The 12429-nt window shown below is 40.0% G+C and overlaps 1 protein-coding gene across 1 annotated transcript in view; it reads right to left on the bottom strand.

The window, feature by feature from the left end:
* LOC109937698 (uncharacterized protein C10orf67, mitochondrial-like) overlaps positions 1–12429 on the bottom strand; it is a 246365-nt gene that overhangs the window by 156863 nt on the left and 77073 nt on the right. The window contains exons 6-8 of the mRNA XM_048612718.1: positions 10390–10537; positions 8857–8915; positions 8587–8652 (exon numbers count right to left, since the gene is read on the bottom strand). Coding sequence (XP_048468675.1) covers positions 8587–8652; positions 8857–8915; positions 10390–10537 — 273 coding nt within the window. The remainder of the gene's footprint in view (positions 1–8586; positions 8653–8856; positions 8916–10389; positions 10538–12429) is intronic.

Genomic DNA, 12429 nt, shown 5'->3' with positions numbered 1-12429 from the left:
GGTGGTCTCATGCAGAGGGGTAATGCTGCGGGGATGGTGAGGAGAGGGAATGGACTTTTTTCCATTTTCTATTATCTATTTTTAGCCTCGAAGTGACTGGCAGTTGAAAAACTGCATGAGAGGGGTGAGTTCTGAGATATTCATAGATGGTAGCATTTTTTTCTCCCCCTCTCCAGTCCCTTCCTATTTACATCTATGATTTTTCTGACACTTTATATCAGTTTCAGAATTTCCAGCTCGCGGACTTCAGCTGCCTCCACTTCACCATGGACATTGAATCCCTCGAGTCCCATCCCCATCAGTATGGTCTCAGGGCTGTCTGCTTCTTCCTGGAAAAAATGGCTGAACCATTCTCATTCATCACTTCCTTCCTCTGTCTGGCTGAGCTCATCCTCATTTTGAACAACTTTTCCTTTAACTCCTTTCACTTTCTTCATGTCAAAGGCGTGGCCATGGGTACACGCATGAGCCCCAATTATGACTGTCTCTTTGTGAGGTATGTGGAAATTTCCTTGTTTCAGTGTTACTCAGGTCCCCACCCACAATTCTTTCTTTGATACATTGGTGACATCATCGGTGCCACTTTCCTCTCTTGTCCGGATTCCATTTCTGGGGATAGGCTGGACACTAATAGCCTTTTCCTTTGTCTTTCTTGTTTTTTCCCTCTTGCTGCAGTATTTCTTCCCTCCCACCACCCCAACCCGACCAATCCCCAACTGTAACTTCTTAAAGTACCCTGCCTGGTGGGAATAGAGAACGGAGTCTGAGACCAGCCTGGCACGGGAGACGAGACACAGAGGAACACAGTAAGCATGGGCCAAATCCAGGAAGTGAATCGCAGCTGGAGCCCAGAGCGGGGAGCAGAGCAAGCACAGGCCAAGCCTCGGAAGTGAGTCATGGCCGTAGCAGCAGCAGAGCAAGCACGGGCCGAGCTGGGAGCTGAGTTGGAGCCTGAGCTGGATTGGGAGCAGAGTGAGCTTAGGCTGACTAGTGGGGCGAGTCCTGGTCAGAGGCCAGCGGAAGGAAGCAGCGAAATAGGACTCTAACTTGAGTACTTTAAAGATACCTTCTGTTCCCATTCTGGACTTTTTAAACTCTGTATTCCTATGCTAGTCTTTTTTTACTATTTCAATTCTGTAACAACACTTAAAGTATCTGTACCTAGGAACCCTGTACCTTAGATGGCACCAAGAGGTGACATTACAAACTTTTAACTGCACTTATTCGAGTGCATGTGACAATAAAGGCTATTCTATTCTATACGTTCCAATGATGCCAGCTTTTACAAGAGGGCCTCCAAATGTCTACCTTCTTCCTCAACTGAGGATTACCCATCACTGTGGTTGACAGGGAACTCAGTCCTTCCTAACTCATCTCCTGCACTTTGGTCCTCATCCCTTCTCTTCCCTGCCACAACAGCGATAGGGTCTCCCTGGTCCTCACTTACCACCCCATCAGCATCTACATCCAGAGGCTCATTAGCTGCCATTTTTGCCACTTCCAGCAGGATGCCACCATTAAACACATATTCCCCAATCCTCCCTTGTTAGCCTTACTCAGGGATTGTTCTCTCTGGGCACCCTGGTCCACTCCTCCTCTTCTCCCAACACCTCCTGACACTCCCACGGCACTTTCCCACGCAATCGCAGAAGGTGTAACACCTGCCCATTTACATCCTCTCTCCTCTATACTCAAGGGCCCAGACACAATTGCTGCAAGCAGCAATTTACCTACACTTCACTCAATCTAGTCTACTGTATTCACTGCTCACAATGTGGTCTCTGCTCCACTGGGGAGACAAAACATAGACTGGGCAATCACTTTGCAGAATAACTAGGTTATGTTCTCAAAAATGACCCTAAGCTTCCTGTTGTCTCCCACTTCAATACACTGCCATGTTCCCTGGTCAACATCTCCGTCTCAAGCTTGATGCAGTGCACCAGTGAAGTTCAGCACAAACCGGAAGAACAGCGCCTCTCTTTCTTCTTGGGGATTCAACAGCCTTCAGGACTTGTCATCCCATTAACAGATATTAATGGTTCCAATTAGCAGCTACTGATGTCCCCAGGCTTTACCCATCCCTTTGTCTGTCCAACAGTGTTTTTTTTCTTTCTGGGTTTCATCTCCATCTGTTACCCCTCCTCCCTTCCCCCACACCATTTTCAGTATATATACCAACATTTTCCTAGCCATAATTAGTTCCAAAGAAGTATCAGTTGACCCGAAATGTTAATTTTGCTTTCTCTCCACAGATGTTGCCAGGCCTGTTGAGTTTTCCCAGCAATTTCTTTCCTCGTTGTTAATGACACCATAGGGGTGACTCAGCTGTATAAGGGAGATAAAGAGTGGGATAGTAAAAGTGAGAGGGGTTTCTATTTTATAAGGGAACCAATAGATATTTCTGTGGCTGCAGATATTACTCTAGAATGGCATGTTGCTTCCTTGATGCCAGAGTCAAGGATGTCACTGGGCAGGTGGAGGACATTCTGAAGGGGGAACGAGAACAGCCTGAGGTCAAATCCATATCAGTACTAATGATGAGGTCCTGCAAGCAAGATATAGAGAGCCAGGAAGTAGATTAAAAATTTGGATCTCGAAGGCAATAATCTCAGGACTGCCCGGTGCCATACATTAATGAAACCAGTAATAGGAGAAAACATTATTAAATTTGTTCAGCAGGAATTGTTTAGGATGGAGGAATTCAGATTCTTGAATCACTGGGATCAATTCTGGGGAGGATGGAGACTGTGCAACCTGGATGGGTTGCATCCCAACAGAACTTGAATCACTCTCCTTGCAGGGATATTTGCTAATATAATAGGGGAAGGTTTAAGTTGGGGTCGTAGCAGAGATAGGAAACTGAGCAGAGAGACAAGTTTGATGGAAGCAAAAATGGAAAAGCAGAAAACCAGAAGGCACAGAATAGAAGGGATAGTAGCAAATAGGTTCCACAGTACAAAACAAAATATGTAAAAAAAATGTCTGAAGGTACTTCATCTGAATGTACAATATTTACAAATCCACAATAAAATAGATGAATTAACAGTTCAAGTCATTGTAAATGATTATTATGTTAATATGATTATGGAGAAATGGCTTTTGGGTGACCAAGGCTGTGAATTGAAGGGATTCAATCTTTGGGAAGGGCCTTCAAAAAGGAACAAGATGTAGGGTGGCATTACTAGTGAAAAACAAAAAGTAACAAAGAAAATGGATGCCGAATCACTCTGGGTGGAGCTAAGAAGTAACAAGGGGTGAAAACATGAGTTGGAGTTATCTGTAGGCCTCCACACAGTAGTGGCAGGGTAGGATATGGCATTAAAAACAAAATTAGAGATGTATGCAACAAGACTATAACAATCATGGGTGATATTAACGTACATTCAGACTGGGCAAACTAATTTAGCAATAGAACAGTTGGGGATGAATTCCTGGAGTGTTTAGAAGATTTTTTTTAGGTGTCTATGTTCAGGAACCAACTAAAGAACAAGCTATCCTAGATTTGGTTTTACGTAATTAGGAGTTGATAATGATCTTGTTGTGAGAGATCCTATTGGAAAAAAAGTGACCATTACATGAGACTTCCTCATTGGCATAGAAAGGGAAGTATCCAATCTGAAATTAGCTCCAAAACTAAACAAAGAAAACTACAAATAGTATGAGTTGACTGTGATAGTTTGTTTAACGATATTAAAAGGCAGGTTATACAGGCAGGATTACTAAATGATTTCAGAGTAAAAGATTCCCTAGAGAACAGGGACAATAACAATTTCAATAACAATGCCTTTGTAGTTTTCTAATTTTCTAACTCTTTCTAATTGCATAAAACCAAGTCTAGTCTGCTGTAGTCTTCCAACTCCACACTGTGTTGTCGCTGACTCCAGCATCTGCAGTTCTTGCTATCTCTAGGATAGTTTGTTGCCTAGTTGGTTCCTCAACATAGACACCTTAAAAAAATCTGCTAAACAGTCCAGGAATTCATCCCCAACTGTACTATTCCTCATGTAGTTTACCTAGTCTGTATGTAGATTAATGTCACTCATAGTTACAATAGCCTTGTTGCATGCATCTCTAATTTCCTGTTTTATGCCATATCCTACCTTGTGGAGGCCTACAGATAACCCCGACTAACAGTTTGAGAGCGAGAAGGGTCAGAAACAACTCAATTTAAATAAGGAACAAAAACAAAGTTGCTGGAAAAGCTCAGCATGTCTGGCAGCATCTGTGAAGGATAAAACAGAGGTAATGTTTCGGGTCCGGTGATTCTTCCTCAAGAGGAAGGGTCACCGGACCCGATACATTAACTCTGTTTTTTCCTTCACAGATGCTGCCAGACCTGCTGAGCTTTTCCAGCAACTTTGTTTTTGTTCCTGATTTACAGAATCCGCAGTTCTTTCGGTTTAAATTTAAATAAGGATTATTAAATATGTTTGAGAGTAGAATTTTCTGTAGTGGACTGGGAAAGTGATTTAGGAGACAAAGATGGTCGATGAACAACGGCAGGCATTTAATAAAATAGTTCATGACCCACAGCAAAGGTAAATCCAAGTGAAAGAGGCTTCCAGGAAGGGGACAAATTGACAATGGTTAATTTGGGAGATTAAGACAGTAAAGAATTGAAGGATAAACATACAAAGAGGAAAAGATTAGTGGTAAATCAGGACTGGGAAAATTTTAAAAGCCAACAAAGGATGACCAAATAAAATAGAGGGAGAAAATAAAGTGAGGGCAAATTAGCAAGTAATTTAAGTGCTATTTAAATATATGAAAAAGAAGAAAGAAGCAATGATGAACATTCCCTTTGGTTATGAGGCTGGGAAAATAATAATGGGAGCCTGGAAATTGCAGAAGAGTTAAACAAATACATTGCTTCAATCTTTATGATAGATGACTTAGCATGCCAAATACTAAAGGGGTGAAGGTGGTGGGGTGGGGACTGTGGGGAGAAATAAACACAATAACTATCACTGCAGGAAAAGTATTAGAGAAACTAATGGGGCTTAAAGCCAAATTGTCCCCTGGACATGATAGATTGCATTTTAGGATTTTAAAAGAAGTAGCTGCAGAAATGTGGATGCACCAGCAGTAATCTTCCAAGAATCCTTTGATTCTGAAAAGTCTCAGAAGATTAGAAAACTGCAGCTATAATACTCTTCTACTATAAATGGATAGGTGGTCTGTGTATGTTTTTTGTGGATCCCTACTGAAGCTCTCTGATATGGAGTGTGATGCACTAAAATGATGATCATGACCTCCTGAGTTGATTAAAATTCAGCTACTACAATACTTCAAATAAAGTGACAGCAAAAACCATTTTGGGACAGGAGTACAGGACTTTACCAAGACTTTCCAAAGGAGAGTGTGATATACCAAACTGATCATCATGAGTTCCTACATTGATTAGACCAATGAAAATTTAACTAAGCATAATCTCCTAATTAAAAATGATTTTGTCATTTTCCTAGCACTACATTAACTGTTACCCAATTGCACGTAGAATGAGTACAGGAATGGTTTAGGGGAAATTATTTTTTGAAATTTTTTTGAAATTATTGAAGTGTAGAAAGTTGGAGAAGGAGTGCATTATTTGCTTCTCCCAACTGAGGGCTCTTTTCAATCAACATTTGAAAAAGTGGAACATACTGGAAGTCATCTTCCAGATGGCCATGGAGAAAGATTAAGAAGATAGAGGAATATCTGACAAACCAGGATTGCACAGCACCGTTGCTGCTTCTGCTGCAACAACCTGATCTTCCTGACACCCATTTGATCAATGGTGTTATTAGCTCTCATTCAAAGTAAAAATCAACACCACAACTTTGGTCCAATAGACCAACGGGCCCACGAGTATTCAGACAAGAGGGAGACAAAAAAAAATCTGTTGTTGGGGAAATGATACAGTATTACAAAGGATGTAATAGCAGAGTATTTATAATCAAGCAGAGTCAGCAAGGCCTTATGAAGGGGAGATCATGCCTGACTACTTTATTTCAGTTCTTTGAGGTAGCATGCAGTGCAGATAGAGGGGAACTAATACATGTAATTTTTTTTCCATTCATTTGTGGGATGTGGGTGTCACTGGCTGGCCAGCATTTCTTGCCCATCCCTAGTTGCCCTTGAGAAGGTGGTGGTGAGCTGCCTTCTTGAACTGCTACAGTCCTCCTGTTATGGGTTGACCCACAATGCTATTAGGGAGGGAATTCCAGGATTTTGACCCAGTGATAGTGAAGGAATGGCGGTATATTTCCAAGTCAGGATGGTGAGTGACTTGTAGGGCAACTTGGAGGTGGTAGTGTTCCAATATGTCTGATGCCCTTGTCTTTCTAGATGGAAGTGGTCGTGGGTTTGGAAGGTGCTGTCTGAGGATCTTTGATGAATTTCTGCAGTGCATCTTGTAGATAGTACACACTGCTGCTACTGAGAGTCGGTGGTGGAGATATGTGGATTCCCAAAAGACAATTGTATGTACTGTGCATAAATCTACTTAATACGATAAGAGCGTATGGTGTTCAGGGTAGTATATTATCATGGATAGATGATTAATTAACTAATAGAAGGCAGCGAGTTGAGTTAAAGGCATTGTTAGGATGGCAACCTGTAACTAGTGGAGTGCCACAGGGATCAGTGCTGATGCCACAATTATTTACAACATATGTATTAAGGACTTGGATGTACCAAGTGCATGTACCATCATGAAGTTTGCTGATGACACAAAAGCAGATGGGAAGGCAAGTAGTGAGGATTTTATAAGGAATCTACAAAGGGGAATGGACAAGCTAAGTGAGCAGACAAAAACTTGGCAGATGGAATATAATGTGGGAAAATGTGAGGTTATACATATTGGTGGGGAAAAAAAATGAAATATTATTCAAATGGGGAAAGACTGCAGCAGGGAGGAACAGGGAGGTCCTAGTGCATGAATTAGATGTGGATGACACAAAGGTCAGCTGTGTGGTTGACATCTAGAAGGAAGGATACTATAAATGGATTGGTCAGATAGGCAGATCAGTGGCAGATGGAATTTAACCCTGGTAAATGTGAGATGATGCATTTTCGAAGAAGAATCAAGACAAGGGAGTACTCAATGAAAGGCAGGACACTAGGAAACTCAGAGGAACAGAGGGATATTGGGGTGCTTATTTACAGATCACTGAAGGTGACAGGGCAGGTTAATAGGTTAAGTAAGAAGCCATAAGGAATGCTTGCCTTTATCAATCATGGCATAGATTATAAAACCAGGGAAGTTATGTTCGAGCTGTACAGGATTTTGTTTAAACCACAGCTGGAATACTGTATGCAGTTCTAGTCAACACACTATAGGAAGGATGTGATTGCACTGACGGAGGTGCAAAGAAGATTCACCAGTTTGTTGCCCGGAATAGAGAATTTTAGCTATGAAGACAGGCTGGATAAAATCAGGTTGTTTTCTTTGGAGCAGAGAAGGCTGAAGGGGGAATGCGATAGAAGTGTAAATGATTATGAGGAGAATGGACAGGGTGAATTGAAAGCAGCTGCTCCCCCTTAGTCAAACAGTCAATAACAATATGGCATAACTTTAAAGTGAAAGGCAGGAAGTTTAGAGGGAATTTGGGGAAAATTGATTTTATCTGAAGGATGGTAGAGGTCTGGAATGCACTGCCTGGGATGATAGTTGAGGTGGGAAACCTCACGACCATTAAAAAAGTACTTGGATGAACACTTGAAGTGTCATAGTATTCATGGCTATGGGACTAGTGCAGGAATGTGGCACTAGTATAGAAAGTGGTATATTTTAGGCAGTATAGGCTCAATGGGCCAAAGAGTCTCTTCTGTATGATTCTATGTGATTCTATGAATCACAAAAATCTAGCATTCAAATTCAGCAGTTAATAGGAAAGGCAAATGGATATTGGCCTTTATTTAAAAGGGAATGAAGTATAAGAAGAGGGAGGTTTTGCTAAAACCATATAAGGCACTAATCAGTCCACAGCTTGAATGCTATGAACAGTTTTGGCCCCCTTATCTGAGGAAAGATATACTGACATTGAGGCAGTCCAAAGAAGATTCACCAGGTTGATCCTAGGCATATTGGGCGTTTCTTATGAGGCTAGGTTCAGTGAGTTGGGCTTGTACTTATTGTAGATGAGAAGAATGAGAGGAGACTTTATTGAAACATAAGATTCTTATGGGACTTGACAGGTACATGCAGAGAGGTCATTTCCCCTTGTGGGAGAGTCTAGGGCCAAAAGGCCTAATCTCAGAGTAAGGAGGTGCCAATTTATGACAGGAGGAGGATTTTTTTTTGCGGGGTAGATGTACAATTTAAAATATGAATAATCCTAAAGTGATTTTAATCTAGTTTCAGGGGCACATTTACTGATCACCTTCATACTGCAGCTTATTCAAGACCTGGTTGATATGAACCGGATTCCAACATTCAAATTCAATGAAAAACACTTACACTCACCTAAGATGCAAGTATATACATATGAATAAAATCATGTGTAGACATATTGCAAATAATATAAAATTGACTGCAATGTTATAATCTATGCTTCCATTAATGCAATAATCAAGGCAACTGATGTAGCTCAAGAGTTTACTCACCATATGGTCCCTTTTGGATTTCTCAGCATCCAGTTGTTTTTTCAAATTATCTTCAGATGTAATCAACTACAACCAGAGAACAAGGTAAATGAGTATTTGATCATCCAACATAGGAAAGGGAAATAATAAAGCAAACCTTTTGTATCCATAAAGTCAAACTCTCCTATCTATCCTAACAAGTTTATGACTTGCTATTGTTCCAAAATATATAACATAGTTCTTCTATGGTGAATCAAAAAGGAAGTTATTTTATATTTGTTGAAACAGTACCTTTCGCAGTTTGCTTGCATTTTTTTCACCTTCCTCTTTCAGCATTTGAAGCTCCTTCTCTGAAAACAAAGAGGAAGGCAGACTGTGAAAATCAGATCTTCAGATGCCTGTGTTCCTTCTCAATGCTGAAGGTCAGACTTCATAGCCTATTGGAATCCACATTGGATGGAGGACCTAGCAGGATTCTAACCCTAAACACTACCCTTGACCTTCACTGCTTTGCCCCTGCTGTTTAGCCGGCTGGTCTAATGGATATTAGGTAGTAGTTCAAGGGCCAAGTGTGGCTGTGTGCCCAACCTATGAATGTTGTATTCTGTTAGTCACAGGCAATACAAAGTGGTTTAGCAGGTGGTTCTTTATCTGCTCAATGCAATTTTTATCAAAAGCAAGACACAACATTAAATTAGCTCACAAATAGCAACAAGTAATATGGTATCTGTCAAATACAACTTAATACTTTTTGTGCTGCATTTAATCAATTAAAGAAGAGAGAACATTTTTGTGGTTTTCAATTGAATAGAGTGAAACGCTACATTAATGTGTTTGTGGAAACCATGCAATAATTCATTGCAATTAAACAGGAGCACATATCAAAACTATTCAGTTGAAATGAAATGCACTTGAAATGAGATAACAAGGTGTAGAGCTGGATGAACACAGCAGGCCAAGCAGCATCAGAGGAGCAGGAAGGCTGATGTTTCGGGCCTAGACCCTTGAAATGAGCTTTCCAAATGACCTTCTGCATGAATAGGGCTCATGTGGCATAGTGGTCATGTCTCTACTCTGAGCCAGTAGATTTGGGTTCAAGTGTCACCTACTCCAGAGGTGTGTCATAACATGTCTGAACAGATTGCTTAAGAATATCTGCATGAATAAAGAGCTTCATCAACTCTCAAATGTTTAGGGAAACAACTAAGAGAAAGAAACTGTTGAAGTTTCCATTGGTACAACGTTAGTTAAGGACTATGCCTTCTGATCCAATTCACTGGAATAAACTGAGTCGCTTAGGAATAGTTAATAAGTCTGCTCTGGCAGTTTAACACTTAGGTTCCTAATTTTGGAGATGTGGGGGTGGGGTTGAACAGTTTCAAACAAATAAAGAATATATGTGAGAAGTTAAAAATTCATGAAAACCATATCCAAACATTTTTCTAAATTAGACTAAGATAATAATAAGTAAGAATACTTTTTTATATCAGCTTGTGTATGATAACTATGTTTTAATACTAGGGAAAAGGCAATCTAAGTAATGACAGCACAGATAAAATAAAACAATTACCATGTGTAAACGTTAGCACCTGCATCATTTGCGTGGCAAACATAACACCTGTTGAATATTTACTTCCTCAAACAAACTCGTAAAAATATGCACCTTGCAATTACCTTATCCACGGCATGCAGAAAATAGTCTTTCACTTTGCAGTATGGCAATCCATATTACACATCCTCAAATAAACTGAATTCAAGTGAAAGATCTCTCAAACAAATACTGTCTTTCTGCACTATAGTTTATTTTGCATTTTCTAAAATTACCTAAATTTTTTATTTGCGTTTCATTTAAATTAATGGCTTCTGACATCTTTTCGGCATTCTTCTTCACTAAGTAAATCTGATCCTTCAGTTCTTCATTTTCTTGAACAAGTTGATCTCTCTCAAACTCATCCTTGAAGTCCAAATTGAACTGCAAAATCACAGAAGTCTTTTGTCAGAACAAAAAAACAGAAAGCTGAAATGGCAAGCTGTGTAGCCAATATGAAAATTATTCCACAACAGAGCTGTCATCCAACTTTCTGGCTTTTATGAATCATTTGGAATATGAATAGGAAACAACACAAAAAAAAAGAGAAATGTGCAGAGGGGAATAAAAAGTAGACCCATCCAAAACCGAATCTTGGTAAAAAGCTGGTAGTACATTACGTACAAAGACAATAATTCATGGGGACATTTTATTGATGAGAATAATACATATCATACTGTTTGCGTGCCCTCATCATTCAGGTCCATGTATTGTGGAAGCTGTGTCCAGGCAGGCAGCTGTGGCCCATCCACCCACATCCCCCCGTGTGCTTGAGGACTGCTGTCCGTAACTAGGCAGGCAGGGGAGTGTGTAGCCGGACAACACCAGGGGTGGCAGAGCGCAAAGCTAAGGAGGGGGCTTGTTGTCATTGTTGCCATTCCTCACTGACAGTACTGCCACAGTCATAAAGAGCACGTCACATGTCAAAGTAGTGAAGTTTTCAGGCTTGAAGCCGCATGGAGTCCATCAGGTCTGCTGATATATACACAGTTGGTTTTCTACTTTGTGATGGAACCACCCGGAGATAATTCATATTCTGAACATTAACATGGCTTTGCATGCCTGTCACGCATAGGCTGTGCAGGCGGGTTGATGCTATTGAACGCTTCTGTTCAATTTATAGAAAGACCAGTTTTACTGTTCACTTGTGTAATTTATTTTTGGAAATATTTGTTAAAGCAGTTATTTATGAGTATCATTTTATCAATGTAATTTACAGGTAATTTTTGTATTTTCATTTAAAGTAGCCTATTGAAAAGTAATCAACATTACGCATGTTAGCTTACATTTATAGGAGTGGTTTGAGTCAAATAGGCATTCTTAGTAGTATAGAAAATATATATATAAACAACTTATTTGAATTTAAAGTGATTGAGATATGCTCAATAAGATATAATACTAAAACCTTCCATCAATTGTTAGTAATAGGTTACAGCAAAGCTTTTATCTAGATATGCAGTCCCTTACAGCAGTTCTATGAGGTCTGAATTAAAAGTTAATTTGGCACGAAAATATTTGAGAAGCCCTTGCTGAAATATATGATAGATATCTGAAAGACTTAACCTTATACTGAAATGACTTTCACAAACTACAAAGAAATATTCAAACTGGATACATAAGTAGTTTATTGAAAGGTAAAGGTATCTGTTTCTTTTGAAAAGAAAGCTGCTGACACAATTATCTTTCAAGTTTTGATTTATCCTTTGAGCAGTTAACACTTACCTCTAGCTCCACCACCTGTTGCAGTTAAGAATTACAGATAATTAACTATTCAAGTCTCCTGCCGCAATGAGGACACTCATTAGCAAGACAAACAAAGGGACGGTTTTCAGTTGCTCCAGTCATCTGTCACACTTTGAGTGGCAGGTTTTGTGCTGGTGTTTTCTGCCATCTGCCCCCAGCAGCAGTCCTAAGCTTTAAAAAACGCAAGGAACTTGCTATGTACAACTCTGAAGCAATAAATGAAGGAAAAAGACTACAGCAAGTAACTAAGATAACAAGGTGTACAGCTGGATGAACACAGCAGGCCAAGCAGCATCAGAGGAGCAGGAAGGCTGATGTTTCGGGCCTAGATCCTTCTCCACAGCAAGTAACTACTTCACTTGAAATAATTACAGATTCTGATTAAAAACTGTTAATATTTAATTACTAGTCTGTGTTTGCGTTAATTTGAAAGAAATTTTAACTGCAATAATATTAGATTATTAAAATAAGTAATGAGATGTAAGTCGAGACAACAAGGTGCAGGGCTGGATGAACACAGCAGGCCAAGCAGC

Source organism: Rhincodon typus, chromosome 2 (assembly GCF_021869965.1).
Source record: "Rhincodon typus isolate 14 chromosome 2, sRhiTyp1.1, whole genome shotgun sequence".
Taxonomy (NCBI): domain Eukaryota; kingdom Metazoa; phylum Chordata; class Chondrichthyes; order Orectolobiformes; family Rhincodontidae; genus Rhincodon; species Rhincodon typus.
This window is presented reverse-complemented; position numbering and strand designations above follow the sequence as displayed.